The sequence below is a fragment of the Phodopus roborovskii genome, unplaced genomic scaffold, assembly GCF_943737965.1.
Source record: "Phodopus roborovskii unplaced genomic scaffold, PHOROB, whole genome shotgun sequence".
In the NCBI taxonomy this organism is placed as follows: Eukaryota; Metazoa; Chordata; class Mammalia; order Rodentia; family Cricetidae; genus Phodopus; species Phodopus roborovskii.
The window spans coordinates 958,616-981,809 of record NW_026126624.1 but is presented as its reverse complement, the minus strand read 5'-3'; the positions used below and the strand labels follow the sequence as shown (position 1 = coordinate 981,809).

General features: G+C 47.9%; 1 protein-coding gene across 2 annotated transcripts in view; it reads right to left on the bottom strand.

Annotated features, from left to right (window-relative positions):
• Rgma (repulsive guidance molecule BMP co-receptor a) overlaps window positions 1-20,445 on the bottom strand; it is a 43,092-nt gene extending 22,647 nt beyond the window's left edge. The window contains exons 1-2 of one of the 2 annotated variants that reach the window (XM_051206527.1): window positions 20,276-20,445; window positions 3,726-3,841 (exon numbers count right to left, since the gene is read on the bottom strand). In XM_051206527.1, coding sequence (XP_051062484.1) covers window positions 3,726-3,841; window positions 20,276-20,289 — 130 coding nt within the window. In that variant the 5' untranslated portion in view covers window positions 20,290-20,445. Of the gene's footprint in view, window positions 1-3,725; window positions 3,842-13,026; window positions 13,046-20,275 lie in introns of those variants that run through there. The other variant, XM_051206526.1, reaches the window with a different exon arrangement.
• Between the last annotated feature and the right edge of the window lie 2,749 nt (window positions 20,446-23,194).

Sequence of the window (23,194 nt, the reverse complement as noted above, 5' to 3'; positions counted from 1 at the left end):
CCTGCAGACATAACACAGTATACTAAATAAATAAATCTTTAAAAAAAAAAATCTCATCTCTGTAGCTATGCTATACCCTGCCCCCCAACACTTCTACAACAGCTACAGTTCAAAAGCATAAGGGAGGGGCTTAAGAGCTGGCGGAGCAGTTAAGAGCACTTGCTGCTTTTGCAGAGGACCAGGGTTCAGTTCCCAGCACCTACATAGGATAGTTCACATAAACAAGTAACTCTATTTCCAGGGATTCCTATGTTTTCTTCTGGCCTCTATGGGCACTACATACATTGGTATACATGTAAGTAAAAATAAGCGAAAATTTAAAAATGAAGTAAAACTATTAGGGAAAGAAATGAGAGAGAGAGGCTGTCCCCTCCTTAGAAGCTGGCCCTTCAATGGAGCAAGCTTCAGAATCCCTTGGAGGGCCTGTAAGAATACTGACTTCGGGGCCTGTCCTACAGCATCTGCTTCACTAGATCTGCAGTGGGGAGGTTGATGCTGCTGGTCCATGGCCCACTCTCAGAAAATCCTGCTAGAGTACATCATGAACAATAGCAACAGGAAACATGCCAATATGCACACACGATGCCTTGGATGGATTTCTCTTAGAAGTCTGTTTGAGTAAGTCACAAGCCTCACAGCTTAAAATGTATCTATTTACTGTGTTCCGAAGAGGATGCTATTTGTGGAAAACTCCTCTAAGAAGTTTTTTTCCGGTCCCCCCACCACTTGGGTAGATGCAGCCACTCTGTCCCAACCTCTATCCTAGAACAGTATTCAGACACACACCTCCCTCTTTCCAGCCCTCCTCTCTTGAGCAGGCTGAAGGCTCTGAACGCTATCACTGAGGCAGGGAAGTTGGCCATACACGTTGACTGAGTACATGTAAACACTCAAAACACACAAACACTCTCAGTCTGGCAGAGTGAAGGCATCTTTCCCCACATAACTATGTCCAATTTAATTTGCACTCCTGGCAGCCATTCAAGCGGGGCAAGCTCTGAACAAACCTAAGCTTTCACAGGGCTGCTCCGCCAGTTTCCACCTGTCTTTGGTGGGTGAGGCCACGGCTTGCTTTTTTGTCCCTAATGCCCACCCACTGTCTACCAGAACTAAAGGCATTCTGATCTTTACTCTGGGACATCCTGCTTGCTGGACCACTATGTGAAAGACAGTGCATCTCTGCCATGGAAATCACCAATCTATCTCTTCCCCACGATGGAGGAAACTGTCCTTTTGCTACGGGTTTCCTGAGCACTCCTGTCCCTAAAGCCCTCAGTTTATTTGGTTGTTGGTGACCAGCAGCTCAATTTTCACAGAGGTGGGCAGTTTTGACTAGATGAGACTGTCAAGGGCTCCAGTGCGGGGGAAACCTTAGCCAGTTGGCATGACACAACCCAGCTATCAGCTCCATCTGCCAGAGTTTAGTTACCAGCCCTGAAGCCAAAAAGAAATGGGCTTCTTGGACACGAAAGTGGCGGAATTTGAGTTGTGAATTATGTAACCCACCAGTGTGCCTCAGACTATGCTGCAGATACTTGAAAACAGACAAGTTTTTAAGACCAAGAAATGAATGGGGAAACATCATCTACCCCCCCCACCCCAAGCCCTTGCAGATCCTTTCCTATTTTCAGAGAATGTTTGCAGGCCCTTCCTTTCCTCACCTTCCAGCCCCAGAAGTTAACAAGTGCTGCAGCTTTAAGAGCAGGGAGGTGTTGTTTTAAGAGCCCTGGGAGCCCCCCTTCTCAATTTCAGCTCAGAGCTGAGATCACATCCCCCACTGCAGCCAAGGGACAAAAGCCATTTATCAACCCATCTGATAAAACTTCCAATGGGCTGGATCTTTATCCCCACCAAACCAAGATGAATGCAACTACACACTAACACTTTTCTATCTGATGCTTTCTACTTTTAAATTTTTTAATTAAATTCTTTTTTAAATTTAATTCTTGGGAAGGAATAAAATGAGCCTTTCAAATGGAATAGCAGCTCTCAACTTGTGGGTCACCCCCCCCAATTGAATGGCCCTTTCACAGGGGTCGCCTAAGACCATCGGAAAACAGATATTTACAAAATGATTCATAACAGCAAAACTACAGCTGTGAAATAGCAACGAAAATAATTTTATGGTCACAACATGAGGTATTAAAGGGGTGCAGCATTAGGAAGGCTGAGAACCTCTGATTTAGAGGAAGAAACTTGGGTTTCAAAAACACGATAGTGGGGGAGGTTATCTTTCCTGCTGGAACCACAGTGGGAGGGGGTTTGATATTTTCAGGGTTTCTGAGGTATGAGGACTCTTGGGACATACTAACACCCCTCCCCGGTTCTGGGCCTGGGCAGGGATCTCTTAGGGAGTGTTGCAGAAAAGGGTTTTGAAAGTCTAGGATGCTCCTGGGTCTGGCAGCTGCTGAGGGAGCTAGGACACGTTGGCTAAGTTGGGGCCTGCAACTCGACTGAGACAAAAGAGTAAACTTACCCTTACCCCACAGAGTTTGTGTCCATGTTGTGTGCTCCCCGGGAATGCCAACTTGCAGCCAGGCCTAGCCTGGACTGACTACCCTGTTTCTGTCAGTTCCTTGAAACCCAGTTGGCTGAAGAGGAAATCAAAACAACACAGTCCCAGTCCTAACTCAAGTCCTTTCTTGCAAATCTCAGCTGCGCAGAGGCAGCAGAACCTCATCTGGCTGCGATACGAGACAAGCTGGAATGTTTTGCTCAAAGACACCTCTGAACCCCACAGCACAATGGAAACTGCTGGGAGATCCCGCCTTACAAGGAGGACCATTTGGTCGTGACACTGTTTATTTGTATTTTAAAAAGAGAAAAACGGGTAGAGAGCGTTTAACTGGCCTTTTCAGACTCTGAGCAGCATGAAATAAAAGTGAAATAAAGTTTTACAAAACAATATAAAGAAAATAGACTGGGGATTTAAGCTTCGTTCTTTCCCCCCTCCCCGCCCCCAAAGGGTAAAAAAGTAAAGAAACCGGAGCGTTTGGGAAGGAACAAACGCTTCTCTGTGGAGTTGGTCTCCCTTCCCCCAACAAAAACAAGAGGTCCGGGCTCGGAGGAATTTGAAAGCAGCGATCTGCCAAAAACATTGTGAAAAACTATGGGGGATTCATTGGAAACAGATGGGCTTTTTCGGCTTTAATTCTGAAATTCTCTCGCTTTCAGGCACAATAAAAACAAACAGGGGGGCGACGCAGAATGTTATCAAACAGGAATTAACGCTTCTGAGCCTGTGTCCGTGGGCTTTCCCGCGTGGGCCAGCGTGGGGGCGGGACGGGGCGGTCGGGGACTAGTCTGGGACCTCCCCAGCGCCCCCAGCTCCACCCCTGGGCAACCAACAGGTTTGCAAACTAGTGGGCGAGGAGCTGGAGAAAATGCCCCTGGTGCGGGGTCCGAGTGTCCCCCCTCCTCTCCTTTGAAGCATCCAAGAGGCGTCCTGGGCACCCGATTTCTCGGAAGGAGGGAGGGGGCAGAGAGGCATCCCCGGCTCTGCATATCTCTCCACCCGCTCCTGCTCTTCGGAGCTCCGGCAGGAGTTCCCTCACTTCCAGGTCTCCTCGGACATCTATCGCTCCCTATACAGGGCACAGGACAAAGATCCGCGGAAATGGAAATCTGGGTCCCCAGGGAGCTGGCGAACCGGGGCCCCAACTCGCGCAGGGAGGCCCAAGAGAGGGCTCGGCCGGCTATCCCCCGGCCAGGGAGCTGTGCCTTACCTGCGGGGAAGCTGCAGAGAAGGAAGGCGAGGGTCGGCCACAATCCCAGGGCTGAACGTCCTGCCCCTCTCCCCATACCCATCCATCCAGCTCGGCCTGTTACCACTAGCCTCTCCCTGGAAGAAGTTTAGAAGAAAAGGAAAGAAAAAAAAAAAAAAATCAATCACGCTGCGAAGAAGAGGAAGCCTCGCTCGGCCGGCAGGAGCAGCGAGCCGGGAGGCCCGGTCCACCTCCGCCACGGGAGCTCCGTGCCTCTCCCTCCCCCGCCCGGCCCCGCCCTCGCCATCCATCATTCGCTTCCCCGCCAATGTCGCAGCCGCCCCGCGCCCCGCCGCCGTGCGCCCCGCCCTCCCGAGCTCGGGTTTCATCCTAGCAGGAGGGAGGGAATGAGGAGAGGCGGCCCAAGCCCGGCCGGTGGCCAAGGGAACCTGGGGATCCAGAGGCCCGCTAGTGCTGGGGGTGTCCGGGCTCCGACCTAACTGCCACTCCCCACTCACCCTGCTGGCTAAGGTGCTCAGAGTAGGAAGATCTCAGAGAGCTTTAATCCTCCCCCATCAACATCTCATACAAGTTGAAAGAGCTTGGAGACAAAACTCCAGCCTCCCTTTGCAAGCATACTGTGGCCATCGACACCCCTTGGCTCACCCCCTCCCCCCACTTTGGATGGTTTGCTGATGCAGATGACTGAAAAACCTCCTCCAGAGTTATCAGGCTCTGGGGCGAATGACCCACTGCCACGGCTGCACCTCAAGGATCACACTCGCCTTGGACCTAGGCCACCTATCTGGACTCTGGCGGCGGGGGTTGGGGGGTGGTGGTCCCTTCATCTCTAAGCACCCGCTTGCTTCGCCAGAACTTGGCCCTGTTCGCAACAGAGATCTCTCTAACGAACCGAGATCTTGTAGGCTTAAAGCTGCCTCCTGGGACACAGCTACCAATCTAGTGAGATATTCTAGTTTCCAGGGCGCGCAGACCGAGCCCTCTGGTGTTGAGACAGAGGCTATAGCCCTAAGGTCCATCTTGGAAAGGCCTTAGGGTGGTGATCTCTCTTGATTCGGTCACATATTTTTTTCCAGGAGAATAAAATGTCTCCTCTCCAAGGTTCCCTAGCTCTTCTGCCTTTGTGGTATTTAGAGGACTGGCAGCTTCCCCCGAGAATTCTCTTCTGGGTGACACAAATATGCCAGTGCAAGTGTTTTTAGTCAAACAGATTCCTCTGGCCCGCCCCACCCCCAAGCCTGCCCATCTGGCTCTTTGGGGGTAAAAAAAAATTCTGGGTTTTGATCCAATTTCTCTTCAGAGCTATCACAGTCTCACTGAAGGCCACACAAGCTGCAGGCTATGTCTGCATTGAGAACTCTGCTGTGGGAGCAGAGACTGGGGAGAAGGCGGCTGGGAGGAAGGGAGGGGGAGCGGTTCTATGATCTGGAGTCACATGGTGGCTCAGACAGGCAACAAGAACAAGATTACGGCTTTAGAATCTGGCTTTCTGAAGCAGGTGTGTGTGTGTGTGTGTGTGTGTGTGTGTGTGTGTGTGTGTACACAAGCGTGCGGGGGGGGGGAGGCGGGGGTGGGAGTAGGTAGGTGGGGGAAGGGGGGTTGCTAGTAGTTCCTTAGTCACCTGTGCAGCCACAGACTGTAGTTTGCTTTGGTCAAAAAGCGGTTGTTAGCAGCTGTTTGTTCGTTACAGTTGGGCTACCCTGGGGATTCCTCTCAAATATTTAGGTCTCAGACTGAACGGGTTCTGCCTACTTGAACGGAAGCTTCCAAGTGCAAGAGTAGGTCTGTCTCCGAGAGACAGTTCACTGTCTCAAATCCAGGGCTCAAGAAGTTTTCCTTTCAAGGCTAGTCGGCCAAACCCAACAACTGTGCAGAATCACAGCAGTGCAGCTTGGCCCAGGGGTAGCCCTGGTATGCTGAGGCAGGCAGGCACACAGCCACACTGCTCAGAGACTAGCTGTGGCCTCCCCCCCTCCCTTAGGTCCAGCCTTTCTGAACCTCTGCATAATGAGCTCTCCCAAGTATTCCTAGCAGCCCGGAGGGCATTGCATCTCCAGGTTGGAGACTCTGTGGCCTTCTGCCTTCTGAAAGCAGGAAGAAGTGCCTCTCTAGCCCTGCCCTTGGCCCAGTGGCAGCAGGCATTTTCATGTCAACACCTGTTTCTTCATGTGAAAGGGCCAGGCTTTTCTTGTCACTTAAGAGCTCAACTTAATATAATTTGGGAGTCCCCAGCATCTCTGCTACGGATGGCTGCTGTCTTGAAAGGGAACTCAAAAAAAAAATTATGTTTATGTTTGTATCTGTGAGTATATACACATGTGTGCAGATGCTGACACAGGCCAGAAGAGGGTGTCAGATCCCCTGGAGTTACAGGAAGTTGAGAGCCTTCCCACATCACATGGGTGCCAGGAATAGAACTCTAGTCATCGGTAAGATCAACAAGCATGTTTGTAGACCAGGCTGGCCTTAAACTCACAGAGATCCGCTTGCCTCTGCTTTCAGAGTGCTGGGAGAAAAGGTGTGAGCCACTACTGCCTAGCAACAAGCAGTCTTGACCAATGAGAAATCCCCCCTCCCCAAGCTGTTTGAGTTTGGTGTTTCTTGTTTTGATCATATTCACCCCTTTCCCACCCCTTTCCTTACCCACACCAAATTGTGTCTTCCAGGACCAATCTGTGCTATCCAAATATAAATATTCTTGGGCATGCAGTCTTCCACTAGTCAACTTGGCAGGGGATATACCCGTAGAGGGAACTCTCTCTCCTCTCTCAGCAGCTAACAATTCCATTCGCTTCGTGGCTAGGGGTGGGGTCAGTCAGTAAATATGCTTGTTCAGGATAGATCCTGTGCTATCCCAGGGGATAAAGAAGTAAGGCAATTCTTGCTGTGGTATGGAGACAGAATGTTCTCCAGTTGTCCCCAGGCAAGGCTTTAGGAGGTGGAGCCTGGTAGTCCTTATGTCCTTGGAAGGTGCCTTTGAAGGGACTCTGAGACCTTGACACTCTTCCTCCTGTTACCTGGCCATTGCCATTCAGTATGCCCTGCAGAGGCCCAAAGCCATGCTCACCTGGACACAAACCGGAAACTCCCAAACTGTAAGCCAAAGCAACCTGCTTTTTCTTTGAACACCCATCTCATGTCCTTTGTGCTGTGCCTCACAACAGACTTTCCAGTCCTCCCCACTTGCACAGACACCCTCTGGCAAGTCACCATGAGACCCACCTGCAGTTTTAGTGGTCTTCCAAATGCAGTCCATTTCTCCTTTGCCCCTTTCCTCACTGCCTGGAGGAGGGAGAGCTTAGGGTAGTAAGCCTTCTGCAGCCCCTCCTACCTTCCACAGCCCCTCCTACCTCCCACAGTCCCGCCTACCTCCCACAGCCCCGCCTATCTTCCACAGCCCCGCCTACCTTCCACAGCCCCGCCTACCTCCCACAGCCCCTCCTACCTTCCACAGCCCCTCCTACCTCCCACAGCCCCGCCTACCTTCCACAGCCCCTCCTATCTTCCACAGCCACAGCTCTTGCTGCCTCCTACAGTGATCTGCTTTCAGTTTCTCACATACTCTTCTTGCCCATGGAACTTGTTAGGACTCGGTGTCTCTTACTTAGTCTCTTCTCAATCTCTAGTTCAAATCACATCTTTCCAAACTCTTTACTTTCCCACTCTAGTGTACAGTGTATGCATTCCCATGTCTCAAGACAACCCCTTTTTTTTCCTTTGTAAGTTAATAAGCTGGGTTATTTTCTTATCACCATGGAAAGCTAATACAACCTTATGCTTGGATTGCTGTGAAAACATGGACTAAAGAACAATGACCGAGAACAGACGTGAGATATGAATGTCTTTTATCAAACAAGCCATATGAATTTTCAGGCGTCTTGGGGGTTGGATCCTAATGATCATAACTCAAAGTTTGAATTGTTTAAAAAATTATTTTTATATCTAATTATGTGCATGCATGTGTGTCTGTATGGGGGTATATACACATGATGTATATGTCAGAGATGTTGGAGTCCCTGGAACTGGAGTAACAGTCAGTTTTAAGCCACTTGATGTGGGTATGCTGGGAACTGAACTCAGATCCTCTGGAAGCACAGTCCATACTCTTAGCCACTGTGCTGTCTCTCCAGCCCCTTGATTTGTTCTTATTCTGATTTACATTGTCAGACAGTTTCAGCGAAGACAGGTTCATGATCTTGTACAGAGGAGGAAACTGGCTGAGTGATCAGAAATACTCACCCAAGCTGGGCACATGCCTTTAATCCTAGCACTTAAGAATCAGAGATAGGCAGATCTCTGGGAGTTCGAGGCCAGCCTGGTCTACATAGGGAGTGTGAGTTCCAGGTCAGCCAGAGGTGATCTGAGGGGAAGGTGGGGATTACAGAGATGCCATCTGGTTTTCATTGAAGTTGACTCTAACTGGTGAGCTTTGTAGGGGCTGATGGACTGCTCATCATGTGAGCACCCGCCCCACAGGTCTTCCTTGGTCCTTCCAGGCAACACCATTATTTGTTCCAGCCAGGGCAAACCATGTCATTCCTCACTTGGCTGGCTCTAGATTTGGTTTAGATTTCTCTCACTTGTACAAACAGACCACTGGATATACATGAAGCCAATGGTCCAATATTGGTCTCAGGTATTTTTGCCAACCTCACAAACTGGGGTGTGTTGCCAGTGCCTCTCAATCCATTGTTACCTCTCAGTTACGAATCTGATAAATTTTCTTGAGTGTCTTCTGCTCTCATGTTGCTTTGAAAAAGTACGGGAAGGGACAGGGGTGATAGTTGGCAAAATGCCTGCCTTGCCGACCTGAGGCCCTGAGTTTGTTCTCAGGTTGTAGGACACATTACTTGCCAAGTGTATGCAAGGCTCTGAGTTTGATCTCAGAAACTCACATTTGTACATGCAAACACACATACATTATACTTACTTGAAGAACTGGATTGATTCACTTGATAGCTTCAAGTGTGAACCTACCCTTTTAAATTTATCCATGCAATTCCTCATTGATACTTCAAGGGCTACTCCTGGTCTAGCCATCTCAGAGCTGATGAGAGTCTTCTTTGCTCACGTTCCTTATGACCTTCAAGTTTGTACAGACTTTGATCCTATCACCTCCCTGCCTTTATCTTCCCACACTTGAAGCCCTCAAGGAACAAAGGAGGGCAGCCTCTTGTGAAAGATGTTCTCTGGAGTGATTAAATGTTGCTCAGCCTTCTACAGCCTTGAGATATTTTTCTGCAGTGGAAGGGCATAAACTGTCAGGTCTGGATTACAGCCTGGGAAGAACATTCTGTTTTGGCTTGGTGTCCAGGACCATTTCTGATAAAATGTTAAGCAGTTTCTGAATATCCAGCCCTGCATGGCCTTTTAGCTAACAAACATCCTATAGAGACCCTCAAAATTCCCTTGTGTGAGTGACTGTAAAGGGCCTGGGCTCTAGTCTGTTTACTTGTCATTTGGATTATGTTATTGTACATGCATTAATTCAGGCATGTGCCTGCAAAGCTGTATTTGTGCTTTTCTTACTCAGTCTTAAGCACACCCAGTAGTTAATCACCATTTGTTTGCTATCTCCACAGTACCATACCTGCATCTCCTCTGCAGGCTGGAAAAATCTGACTTTGCTCTCTTCAGATAATCTATGTAAATTTAAGCTAAATCTGGGTCCATGATCAACAATCCTGGGGGATTCTGAACAATTCTTAATTCTTCATCCAGAAAAGTACTGTTTATTCTATATTGGTTTCTCATCTCTGAGGATCATTCTAATCTTTAGCAATTCCCTTCCTCCTATTCTGGAGCCACTGGACTCTTATAAATGACCTCTTGAGTGGAATCTTGTTGGATGGGATTTTGAAGGTAATATGACTCATCCCTAGGTTTCTTCCTTGTCTTCCACATGTTTGCCTCTCTTTGCATTCAACTGTCCAGTAACATGTTCATGTTATAGGAGCTGTTATGCTTCATTTAGAGTAGTGATACTTTGGAGTGTGCTTAGTAATAGTAATAAAGTACACTTTCTATGAGAGGGACTACTAAAGGGGACCGACCGCCACACAGGCAGGCTCCCTCTGCGGGTGGGAGGGATGGTAAGTATACAGGTGCCAAGTGCTAGGACAGACTGTATATTTTGTCCACAAAAACATCACTGCCATCTTTCACTATTACGTCTTCTTCTCTGTAGTAGGTGATAGGACAGGCGGCCGTACTCTCTCTCCCTGTTCATTGCCATGACAGGTGAGGAGAGGGCTTTGTCCTATTTACTTGTTTCCAGAGCATTTGTGAGCTTGCTGTTATTGCTCTGACATTGAGAACCTCTTCCGGGCTTGTGAGTGGGGTTCAGTGACACAGTATTTGTCTGGTATATTCAGGACTCTGGGTCTGATCCTGCAGAAAACACACACACACACACACACACACACACACACACACACACACACACTCAAACACACACACACACTCTCAAACACACACACACCACTGTGGATTCTGGGAGATTCTAGAAACATGTTTCTTGAATTGTTTGGCCCACTTAATCTTCCTAGCGCTGGACTCCTCTCTCTGTGTGCATCCTATTTTTGTTTTGTTTCATTACTATGAGGATGACTTCTTTGTAATTGAAACATACAGATTTTTTTCTCCACCATTTAAATGTTCCAATAGCTCTCTTTAGAAACCAAGACATCATCTCACTTGGGATACTTTGGCATGTACTGAAAAAAAAAAAAAAACCCATATTTTGCAGATCCCACTCACTTCTAAACATCTTTAAATATGTAAATATGTATTTTTCCTCACAAAACAGAATTCCCTTTTGTTTATGAATTGTTTTTCTGTTTTACTCCAAGAACTGAGGGTCTGAGCTGAACTTGAGAAGCTCTGTGATGAGCAGCAGCCAGTCCTGTTCTGTACCAGGCAATGCTGTAGAGGACTTGGCATCTCAACACGGGATAACAGTACCCCAAGAGGGGCGTTTCCGGGATTCTCAGCAGCCCTGATTTTGCAGCCCATCCCACTGTCACAAGACAACATGGGCCTCTACAAAGCTGGTGAGGCTTTGCAAGACAGATGCCAGTAACTTCTTTTAAACAGGACAATTGAGTACAAAGCAAGACATGCTATGTTACAAAGGCACAGCTGTTACCCACAATGCTTTTCACCACCAGTACCAGCTTCACATTGTCTAAAACAACCTCTGTCAAGATTTTATTTCTTGAACAAACTATATCAGACAAGAGTCACAGGTCACCCTTCATGCCTATCAGTCCATTTCTAGAACAGTCAGAGAGTCTTCAGGACCTAACAAACCAGTTTGGTGGATCTGTGACATTTGCACAGAGTATTCTTGGAACCTCACAAACTATCCTTCCATGTTGGCATGGATGTATTTACTGTGCTAGCAAGAGAGAAAAATGATTTCCAAGACAGAACATGTTGGAAGAACAAATTTTCTGGGCTTTAAGTTTCCTTCAATCCAGTACCAAATATATTATAGAAAATGAAATAATAATATAGTTAATATGTTAAAAAAATTCAGTGTCCTGTCAAGTGACTCTTCCTGGATGCAGTAACTGTTAGTGGTTCATGCACATCTTTCCAGATATTTCTATTTCCATGTGTGCATAAGAACATGTCTGTCTGTCTGTCTATCTATCTGTCTATCTATCCATCCACCCTTTTACATTAACACTAGTATCTCTCTAGCTACTATTGTTTTTTAATACACCATTAATATTACCAAAAACTATCAGCCTTTGACTATTCCCTCCATGGTGAGTGTTTCCTATTCTATTTCCATTTAAAATGTACTATGAATCCTCCAACATGGCAGAAGCAGAAAAGAGTTGAATTCACCAGCCAAAGCTAATGTGCATATATACAGACAGAATGAAATGCAGAACAGTGCATATGAAGGATGTCAGGTGCTTTTACAATTTTGTCCTCTCACCTTCCTGGGCTTCAATTCCCACTTTATAGTTATTTTTTCCTCAGAAAGTTCAGATTGACCTGTGTGAGTACCACGATGCCTTGGATATGGCACCAGCAGCTTCCTAGCCATGCCTCTGGTATCCCAGCCCATGGTATAAGCCTTCTCTTGCTCTGAGCAGAAGCAAGGGCTTGCTTTGTGTTCTATTTTCCCATCATGAATCAAGGCTACACTAGACACCTCCTGAGGATCTAGCAGTTTCTAGGGCCATACTTCCATCTTTGTGTCTTGGTCCAGCTCTCCTTCCAAGATGTCACCAAACTGTTGGATCAGCTATGTTTTTCCCTTCAGCATTCCCCCCACATCCCTCCACAGAGATTATAAACTGGCATTCCACTGGAGTGCCAAAATCAAAGTTTCTGCCCCTACTTTTCTCTTGAGGTATTTGTCAAAGATTCCAAAACACCTTACATGTAGTCTTACAGAACTGCCAATTCTTCTCCCAAGAAAGCCCAATAGAATAGCAGGAACATTTGTGAATCACCTAACTGTCAGTATCAAGTTGCAACATTTCAAAAACACTGCAGTAAATGTGAGGAAAGCGCAAACTGGGGATGGGACTGTCTACTTCCAGCTCTGTGGTCCAAGCATGGCCTGTCCTACCTTGGGCCCTTCAGCTCCTACTCCTGAAGAATCATGGCCTGGTTGCCTCTGGGGATATTGGGGGATGGATGGGTCTTCGAGTACCATAGTCTCTATTGTAGGGATGCACTGAATCCATGATGTCTTTGTAACTAACTGTCCTTCTCCAAAACATCTGACTTTTGAATAGTTCTAGAAATTCACCTATAACATTTCTGCATTCCCCAAGTGGAAACATTGCTGAACATGGAGGAAATGTTATTTAAGAAGTGATGTTTTTATGTTTACTGTCAGCATGAAATTCTCCAATGATGATCTACCTGAAACCAAACCCTGAAGCCACTTAATAACCTCCTCTCATTCTGAAGCAGCCTTTGGGGGTCAATGAGATGGCTCAGTGGGTAAAGGTACTTGCTGCCAAGCCTGACAACCTGAGTTCCATCCCTGGGGCCCACATGGCAGGAGATAACTGACTCCTGCAAGCTGTTCTCTAACAGTGTAATAATAAAATTAAAAGAAGGAACTAGGAGATAGCTCAGCAGTCAAGAGCCTCTTGCATAGGATCAGGGTTCAGCTCCCAGCACAACCATTCCTAACTCCAGTTCCAGGGGATCCGACAAAGTCATTTGGAATCTAAGACACCTGTACAACCACACACAAAAGAAAAAAATCCAGTTAAAATGAAAATAAATAATCTTAAAAAGTTGGAAACTGCTTTTGGATATTTACACACAGAAAATATGCAGTGCTTGTAATGATGAGGGACCACACAGCCTTCTCTCTATTCCAGTAAGTTCCTGAGGACAGAACTGGCTTGAAACCATTTATCTACAACAAGGCAACTGTGTGAACGGAAAGAGAGTTGAGTGTGTATCTCTCCTCACCGGCAGATGGCTACACTATCTGTATTAATGAACCATTTGGTGCCAAGCACAAATACCATGGGCATTTAGCAAGAGGGACAGGAAATCAAGTTATTCATCAAATCCAAAACTGTTTGGAATGGTGGACAGCAGCACCAGCACCAAAGGAGAAGTGTCCCAGATGACAGGCCCACTCAGAAGGAAGGGTACTTGTGTGACATTCTCTTGTGGGTCCCCCATCATTCTTCACCACCATTGCTCTGATCCTTATTTTTAATCTTAGATGGAGAACATCTCTTCAGCCTCTGTGTGGGAGAGGAAATATAGGGTCCCCTGGCTAAGATCATGCAGTCTGGAAAGACTAGACCTCAGTGGTTTTCATTTGTAAAATGGGGATGTATATCAGAAGAGTGATGTGAGGATTAAAGGAATTCATTCAGTTACGTAATCCACGCAGAACAGGCGCCTGGAACAGAGAAAATGTTGAAAGTGGTTGCCAACATGGATGAAGACCACTGTTTGGGTTATAGTTGAATGCCTATGATGTGCCAAGTTATGTTAGGGCCTTTGTATGTGTGGGAAATGGGGGGACCCACAGCATCTTGTAATAACCCCTAGGTAACCTTGACTTTGGGTGGGTTTTAGGACCTAGTGAACTCTCATTACAAGAAGTAATTCTGTAGGTAACTGTAGCATTGCCTCAACTATGCCAAGTGGACATAGCCAATTTCTGTTTACAAAGGAGTCTGAGACTTGGGATGGTTAAGTGACTTGCTCAAGGTCCCCAGGAATGCAAATGTCAGGGCAGAGGCTAAACCCAGGCCTTGTGATGCCAAGTCCAGTGTTTTTCTCACCAAGCCACAGCTGTGCCTTGTCTTCACCCAAGGTTTATCTTTTCCTGTCAGCTCTATAATACATCCCATATGTCTCATGATGGATTGTGCATTAGAAATGGGAATATGTTTAGAGAAATACTATTTTACAGATGCTAACACAAATAGAAAAATGTTTTTAGAAAAGGAGTATTTCCCTCAACAACCTCTCCAATCCCTCCTAAGTAACTTAAGAAGTAGAAACAGTTCGATTATAGACCTCTTCATCTGTTTTTTTTGGGTGGCAAGAAGTTTTTTTTTCTTTCCTGCCAAGTATTCACAGTGTCCTTTCCTGGGTTTAACCATGCTCTAGACCACAGTGAAAAATTACACAAGACAATGGTTAAGTTAGTCCAGCTGTGGTATCAATTCTCTATAATCCCTTCAGCTCACAGACCACTCGGAAGTGTCTAGGATTGTAAGCCAGGTGTCTTTGGCCTTAGACAATGGTGTGTGTGTGTGATCTGTTCCTTAACCAGGCCCTGAGTTAGGTGTCTTTGGCCTTGGATGGTGTGTGTGTGTGTGTGTGTGTGTGAGAGAGTGTGTGAGAGAGAGAGAGAGAGAGAGAGAGAGAGAGAGAGAGAGAGAGAGAGAGAAGGGACGGAGGGAGGGAGGGAAGGAGGGGGAGAGGGAGAGCTCTGTTCCTTAACCAGTAGACACTGCCAATGGCAGCCATGTACTAAAGAAGAAATCAGATCCCTACAGTTTAGGAGCTCTTTTCTTAAAACACTCCCAGTAAAGAAAAATGAAAGCAATGTCAAACCCTAAGCTGGCCTTGAACTTCTTACATAGCCCAGGCTGTCTTAAACTTATGATCTTCCTGCCTCAGCCTCTAAGGGCTGGGATGTTAGGAGTGGCTTTCCTGTCATATGACCCTAACTTGGGGCACTGAGTAGTCAGTTTAGCATCGCCATGAGACCCACCAGAGGGAAAGCCTCTAACTTAATGACTCTGGTTGAGGCTTTCAGAGGTGTCAGACCAGAATCTTCATTGCTTCTAGGTCTGTGGTAAGGCCATTCATCTTGGTGGCAGAAGCTACCCATTCACAGTGGACAGGAAGCAGAGAGAGCAGGAGGTGTAAGGGACAGGATGCATCCTTCAAAAGCACTCTATTGCTTTCCTCCAATCAGGCCTTGTCTCCTAATGTTTCCATTACTACCATCGCCCCCAGTAATCTACAAATGAGCGGATCCACTATGAAACCAGAGCCTTCAACTTCCAGCCATCCTACAAGCCCATCCGCTGACAACCCCAGAGCATGAGCCTTGGAGACACAATTCAAACGCAACAGGCAGGTTCCAGAAGTCCAAATATGAAACTCTGCTGCAGTGACTGATGTGTGACAAAGGAAGATAAACCCTCATCAATCTCATGTGCTAGGGCAAAAATGACCTGCCCATGTCCAGCAGGGATAAACCTGTAGGAGATGTCACAGAATCTCATAATAGCTGTGGGTGAACTAGCCTCTAGGCCATGCAACTGCTTTAAAACTGTATATATTTATTATTTATACTATACCTTCTCCCATCAGAGGTATTTAATTAAATGAGAATAAAAGCATATTACCCACCCAAATGTCCAAATATTAATTATTATTCTCTTCAAGGTACCAACCATTTTAAAGAAACCCTGTAATTTTTGTGGTTCTGTCAATGAGCTATGCATTTTTTGTGTGCTCTTCCGATGACCGGGGAAAAAAATCCTCATGTGGTTTCAAATGTCTCCTGGTTATGTTTTTGTAAAAGCAATCTATTTTTCAGGTTGACACCATCAGGGGCAGAAAATGCACACTGGGAAGTCAGCAAGTTTGCTCAGTAGTTGTCCAGCAGCATGAAAGGCAGCATTTAAACAAATAAAATAGGTACATACCCCTGCCAGGGAAAAGTTAGCCAGCAAGACCAAGTGGGCTACCAAACTTTGGCAGACAGAATCAAACTTAGGGAATGCAACCTGGGTTAACAAATTGAAAGCCCAGCGTGACCTCAAAGTTTATAAACAGACCCTTAGGAGGGAGGAGTACACACCAAGTACTAAGTGCCGAGTACCAGGGACGAGTCTAACAGGAAAGTGAGTCCTGTGATAGAATTATCTGGAGTATGGCTGACGGCGCATGTGAACTGACAAATGTTTGCAAGGCTGCCATGAGTTGGTCTTGGTGTGTTTGCGTGTCCCCACCTAACAAGTGGGAGAAGTGAGAAGGTTATTCAACATGCCAATGGGCAAGCAAAACTTGTCTGCATCCATCCTTCAGAAGACAATTATGCTACGAGGAACATAACGGTACAGGAACTTGCAGGTCAGCTCTGAGTACACAGATAAAAGCAGAAAGCCCTATCAGGTAACAGGACGAGATGTTGCTGTCAGACAGGGCAAGCTCCTGCAAGGAACTCGAGACCTGAGCTCCTGGAAGATGAACAGACATGGCACCTATCAAAATGCTCAAATGAAATACAAGGCAACACATTTCTCTCCTATTTGCTGATCTCTGCTTTGGCCTCAGAGGACACAGAATTTAAAGGGATTGGCCTTGTTTTAGTAAAATCTTTAATTTTCAGGGATTTTCTCTTCACCTCTGATTTTCACACTCTGGTTAATTGCAGTATTTTGATTTCTGAAAATTCTACCTCTTGGCAGCAGTACTTTAAACAGACAACTAAAAAACTCAAAGTAAATTCAATGGGGGACCATGACATTAACCTCTGTGGAAACTGTGCTTGCTACACCTTCCTTCTTCTCCCAGAGGGTGTGCCATTTGTAGGCTCATCAATTAGCAGTGCCTTTATTCTAAATAAAAGATTTTTGCCTTTCCAGAGTCAATTTCTGCCAAGATTTCGAAACTGCTTCTTCTCATTCTTAGAATTATGAAGTTTGATACCTCACCAGGCTTCTTGCCTATGTCCCTTTATTAAACTGTGGGCAGCAAGTTCCACTCAAAGGATAAACAAGAAACTAGATGCCTTCCTTGAGGATGTTATTTGTCACCAAGGACACTGAAGTCTGCCTGAGGTTGCATGTATGCTCGGTAAAGCATTCCTTCACTTTTCCTGTCATCCCTGTTCATGGCTGAGAGAGGGGAGAATGGAATAGGGCTGTTGGTTAAAGAGAGAAGTCTGTACTTTGGGCTGGAAACCAGACAGATGGGAAAACCCGACTATCTTCATCAGGTTAACTCCAGTGTGTTGAATGACTAAACAATGAGTAGTTTGAAACACAAAGCCACTCTCCTCAAGGATCCCAAGAGAAACGGAAGCAGACAAAGGTAATTTGAACAATTTCACTTAGGAGGGTTTTGTAATTTATTTAGTAGTATTAGCATCAGTGTGTGATGCTTTCTGATAGCCCTCCTCTAGTTTTGCTGTTTTACATGGGTGCACCCATTCCCCCTCCCCCCACTCTGGGTACTTAATTTTGAAGGTTTTAGTGGGCATACCTGCTTCACTGTCTACCCTGCATACTTTAAGCCACAACCTAATTTTGCAGCCATATATGGCTTTTAAAGTGTGCTAGAACCTAGTTCATTTAGCAAGGCTGCACTGTAGACCAGTGGTTGTCAACCTTCCTAATGCTGTGACCCTTTAGTACAGTTCTTCATGTTGTGGTGACCCCCAGCCATAAAAGTATTTCCTTGCTACTTCATAACTGTAATTTTGCTACTGTATGAATCGTAATGTAAATGTTCAATATGCATGATATCTGATATGCAACCTCTGTGAAAGGACTGGTCTGACCCAGGGTGGTGACCCTCAGGTTGAGAACCACTGATCTAGACAGAACTATGGCCATTTCCCTTGACTTCTTTGGACTCCTTTTCCAGGAAATGAAAATGCCAGCAACAACTGTGAAAACACCGACCTGCTTCTTGGGAGCTGTGAACATCCTGGCAAAGGTGGCTGGATCCACTCCCTGTCCTGGTGCCCAGGGATGTGCAGTATCTATCCCTTTAATTCTGAACTTGGGCTACAGAAGGCTGCTGAGGAGCAGACGCAGGAGTTATATTAAACAGGAGCTTCCATGCCTTACTTCTATGTCAGCTCCCATACTAGGCAGGCAACAATGAAAATCAGAGATGCCCCTTTAATAAGATGCCAAGCTAGTCAAAGGCCCCTGTTGTCAGGATTATTAATCAAATAGTGCAAATGGGGGAAACAGAACCAAGACAGAGCGGCGGGGGTACAACTGGCATACCAGTCACACTCATCATGTGTATTAGGAGGGAAAGCTCCAGCCTTCATCTGGAGGGAAATGAGGGGCAGGGTTGGGAGCGGTGGGGCTGGGGATGTGGCTTAGCTGGTAGCTGCACAAAGCCTTGGGTTCCATGTTCAGCAGGGTATAAATCAGGTGACGGCATAAATCAGGTGGGGAAGGGAGGAGAATCAGAAGTCCAAAGTCATTTTCAGCTACAAAGGGAAGTCAAGACAAGTTTGGGATACATAAGGCTTACAAGGACAGAAGAAAGAAAAAGGAGATCGTGTCCTACCCCCTTACTACCACAGTAGCCCAGAGGAGTTCAGGGGTGGGGTGGGATGGGGGTAGAGGATGCACTTTATCACAGGCAGAAAGCCACAAGGCTCTCCAAGGAGCCAGGGTGCCCTTCACACAGAGAGAACTCATCCCCCTGCTAATATCAGCTGGCCTGGAAGGTGGCAGCACAAACCAGCCATAAAGATTGTGCTGCCTGCCTGAATGGGTGGGTGCCCCACCCAGAGCCTTTGTCCATCTGCATGCCATCTAGCAATCAGTCATTTCAGTGAAGCAGGCTTGCCTGTCATAATTGTGGTAGCAGAAATTCTTCCCCTTTTGTGTGGAGAAAGAGAGGCCATTTGGGGGAACACTTTCAGTGCAGATGACACGACACACTTTCCCAGTCCTTCAGTTACCCCTAAGAGCACCCTTACAGGTCTAATCTCTTTTCTAAGGCTCATGGCTTAACATTAATTTCAGTTATCACCTATACGGCTATAGAAACGCTGGAGAGAAGTGAGATGAACGCACAGGCTTACCAGATCCTTGCGCCTGAAGGAACCAGCTAACAGTTTACCGTGTTTTTGTAGGAAGATCCTAAAACTACACAAAGAAGGGAATAAAGTCCTTGAGGTGATATCCTGCCACTAATGCAATTCGCCATTCGGTCCCTAGAGCTAAGCCCTGTTCGGGCAAAGCCGGGTCCGGATATCCGGATGATTCGGCGCCTTCGGATGGTAGGGACACTTGCGAACTAGTCTTTCTGGATATGTTGTCTAGTTCCCATCCCTCCACCTCGCATAGGCATCTAATTTTGAGGACACCCAACTTTGGGGCTTGAGAGGAAGGCAGAGCTCACCATTTCCGCTAGATGGCGATATTCTTCCTAATCCGTCCGCCTCAAGACACCCAATTTATAAAATAAATACAATTCAACGCCTTCCGAAACCACACCACATAATAACATCACACAGGCTCCCATTAAAATCCCAGTCTGGGGGAAATTGACTCTCCCTCCGAGCAAATCTAATACAATTACATTAGTAAGATGCGATCCAGAATTGCATCGAGCGTCTTTCTCATTTGCACGGGTCCCCCAATACACCTGCCCTTCTTCCCTAGTTCATACTTAGGAAGGAGCCAAGGCGCAAGTCAGGCGCTGAGTCCTCGCGGCGTCTTGCCTTCCTCTCCACTTCCCACTTAGGAATGTCGTACCTTTTCAGATTCTCTCCCTTTAGCACCCACCCGAAGTCCTGCACCTACACGGGACAATCCCAGTCAAGGGGTCACTCACACTTGAGCCTGGACGGTATACGCCAACGTCTCCCCCCGCCCCGGCAGGCGCGCTGGTCTCCAGCCTCCGTAACCCTGGCCTGGGGTGAAGCGAGCCAATCGGGCTTCACGGTGGGTCAGCAGGGTGGCTAGACCTGTCCAGAGCTCTGTGGGTCGGGGGTGGGGGCGTTCCTGCCTCAGGAAGAGTTGGCCGCGCAGGAGAGAGGGAGCTCCAGGCCGGTTTCAGTGGGTGGGACGTGCGCCGGGTCTGCCTAGCCACGCGCAGCGCCTGCTGCCCGCAGGACAGCATTTTAGGGAGAAAAAAGAACAAACACCAAACCACAAAACTTTCCTGCTGCCAAGAGCGAAGGCGATTCATCCCAGGCAAAGCCCCAAAAGTGTGAGATGAGACACCGGGCCCGAGGAGCCGCAGATCAGTGCGGTGGCCGCTGCAAGTGTCGGCGGCGCCTTGGGGACGTCAGGACCCCTTGCCCCGCTGTCCGCGCTTACCTTAGCGGCTGCATGAGCCCCTCCAGCCCGCGGTGGGTGGCGCTGGCGGGGCTGCGCGCGAAGACTTAGGTGTTGGGCGGTCGCTCGTGGGCTCCTGGGCGAGGTGGGAGGGGCCCGGCTGGAGCTGGTCCCCGCAGTTCCGCGGACTCAGTAGCCGCCCGGGGCGCGCCGCCTGCTCCCGGGCTGCATGCCTGCAAGCGCCTGGAGGAGCCGGCCCCAGGAGCGGCTGGCCGACCTGTGCTTCCCGGGTGCAGGGCTCAGGCGGCGCAGCCTGCGCTTCCGAGACAACTGCAGAGTACGGCGGCTCGGGCTAACCTGCTCCCTCGCCCGGCCCGTCGCCGCCACCTCCACCGCCACCGCCGAGCGCGGTGTCGCGAGGTTCGTTTGCGCGCGGCGGGGAAGGGGCGGGCCGGGCGCCCCGGGAGCGGGCGGGGGGCGAGCGCGGGCGGGGCGGAGGGAGGGGCGGGAGAGGTGGGGTCGGGGCTCCGAAGGCTCCGCCCCGCCGCGGTCCCACCCTTGCTGATCCGCTCTAGAGGGGTGTGTGAGGTTTTGGGGGCCGGAAAACTCACACTTCTCTACGGGCTCGCGATCCCCGGGTGCGAGCAGCAAGTGCGGCGACCCTGTCTCCCGCCAGCGCAACCAACTTTCCTAACCCGGGGCAAAGATGTCGGGGACTCCACATTTTCAACCTGGGGGCCCACGGTGGTCAAAGGTTTCTTATCGTGGATTAATATTGACCTCTGCTGAGGCGCACCTTTGTTCTATTGGGATTTTAGTCTCGTTTAAGAATCTTATTGGAAAAGATAGTATGTACATAATGCACGAATATTCTCGACTACAATTACACACTTGCTGGGTCTGGAGTAAAAAGACCGTCTCGCACGCCCTCCCCACTGCAGTCCAGTCTCTGAAGGTAACCTCCGGTCACAGCGTGTTCCCACCTCCCCCCACCCCCGTCCTCCTCTCGTAGATTGCCAGAGGAAACTCCCCGGCTTCTCAAAAGCATTCTTCATGCAGCTCACGCACACAGTGGTGGGTGAGCACCGCCTAGCCCGCAGCCGCTCATCCCCAGGGTCTCGCCCAATGACACGTGTAGGTCTGAAACCCTAGCTGGGGTTTGAAGTCAGCCGGGACACACAGCTCACACCCAAATTAGCACTGCACAGTTAGCGCTGCCAGGACAGGGTTACGACCTGACCTTCTCTTTATACTGAACCAGGCGCTTGAATTTTGATAGGACGAGAACTCCGTGTTTAATGAAAAGGTATCGTTGGTATTAAGACACCATTGCTATTTAAGATGTGGTCTTAGGCGATGTGATTTTGAACTCAATGTTCTGCGATTTATTGGTAAAATTTGTATAATCTATAACTGAGCTACAAAGAAACTCCACGTGCTTTTAGCAGGAAGAGATTAGTGTTGCAGTTGGCTAGTTTCCATAATTAGCCCCGACCTTGGACGCAGCTGAGCCTCAGTTTCCTTGTCTATAAATACAGGAGTGTGTGTGTGTGTGTGTGTGTGTGTGTGTGTGTGTGTGAGAGAGAGAGAGAGAGAGAGAGAGAGAGAGAGAGAGAGAGAGAGAGGAGGGAGAGAGAATACCTTTTTCACGTTCCATCATCATCTTCTTAGGGACACTCCCCTAACCCCATCTGTAATTCTCAAATCCCAGGTGTTGTTTGCCCAGCTCTGACATCAATCTGTAATTACACCTTTGTTTGTGGCCTTCTCATCATACTGTAAGTGATCAGAAACCTCTCCTTGGGGTCATCATGTCATCCCCAGCACCCAGTAGAGTGTGGTGTATAGCAGATACACAGTAATTACTATCATTCAGGACTCTCTCTTTTTTAAAAATGTCTCATTTTCAAGTCATCCTTAGAAAGTACCAGGTAGGGTTTTCTCACTTTGGGATACAAATAGCCTACTTCTTAGACCAGGAAGGATAAATCTCAGCTCAATCGTAGGTCAGTGGAGGAAGTAAGAGTTATTTAGTTTGATAAGCGTGAAGACAAGGAATATAAACACTACTCACTCCATACTCAATTACCCTGGAACTCTAGGCAGGTAGATGAAATGCACCCTTGAGCACTGTCTTTAAATAAGGGCATGAGGGCTGGGGTGGGGGGAGGTTTGTTAACAGTGCCAATTAACAAGTATGCATGGCTTCAAGAATAATCTAGAAACATTCCTAATATAAAACTCCAGGGAACCCTTTTTTCCCTTTAAACCTTGAATTCCTTAAGCATAGAAACAGGAAATAGGTTAACTTGGGTTCAAGATTGTTTTGTTTGTTTGAATAAGGCAGTAGCAAACTAGGACAGGAAGCAGCAAGCCATAGGTGTGTGTGTGTGTGTGTGTGTGTGTGTGTGTGTGTGTGTGTGTGTGTGTATCAGTTTTATTCCCCTCCTCCTCCCGCCTTCCTTTTTGGTTTCTGGGTTTCTCTGTGTAGCCTTGGCTGTTCTGGAATTTGCTCTGTAGACCAGGCTAGCCTCTAACTCAGACGTTTGCCTATTTCTGCCTCCAGAGTGCTAGCATCAAAGGCATGCGCCCCCCCGCCCCGTCTGCCCTCCCCCGTCCTCTGTTTCTCTTCTGATAGAGGGAGAATTAAAATGTTGGCTTCATAGAAAGACAGCTGGAGCTTTTACCCCTTCCTGGCCACTCTTTCCTCCCTTTTGTGAGAAGGACTGCTTGCTTGCAGCGAAGAGGCCAGGTCGCTGCCACTCGCTGAGGCAGTTAGGCGAGAGAAGCGTCAATGGCCTTTCGGCTTGCGAGAAGAGCCCAGCGCTGGTGCAGCCGGGAGGCGGCTCTCCTCCGAGCACCACGCCCCGCGGGCGGGAAAGCTGGCGGAGCTCCCGGGGTGTGGAGCAATTTGCTGTTTCTGTCTGTTGCAAATGAGTGGTGGCACCTGCTGGGCGAGGA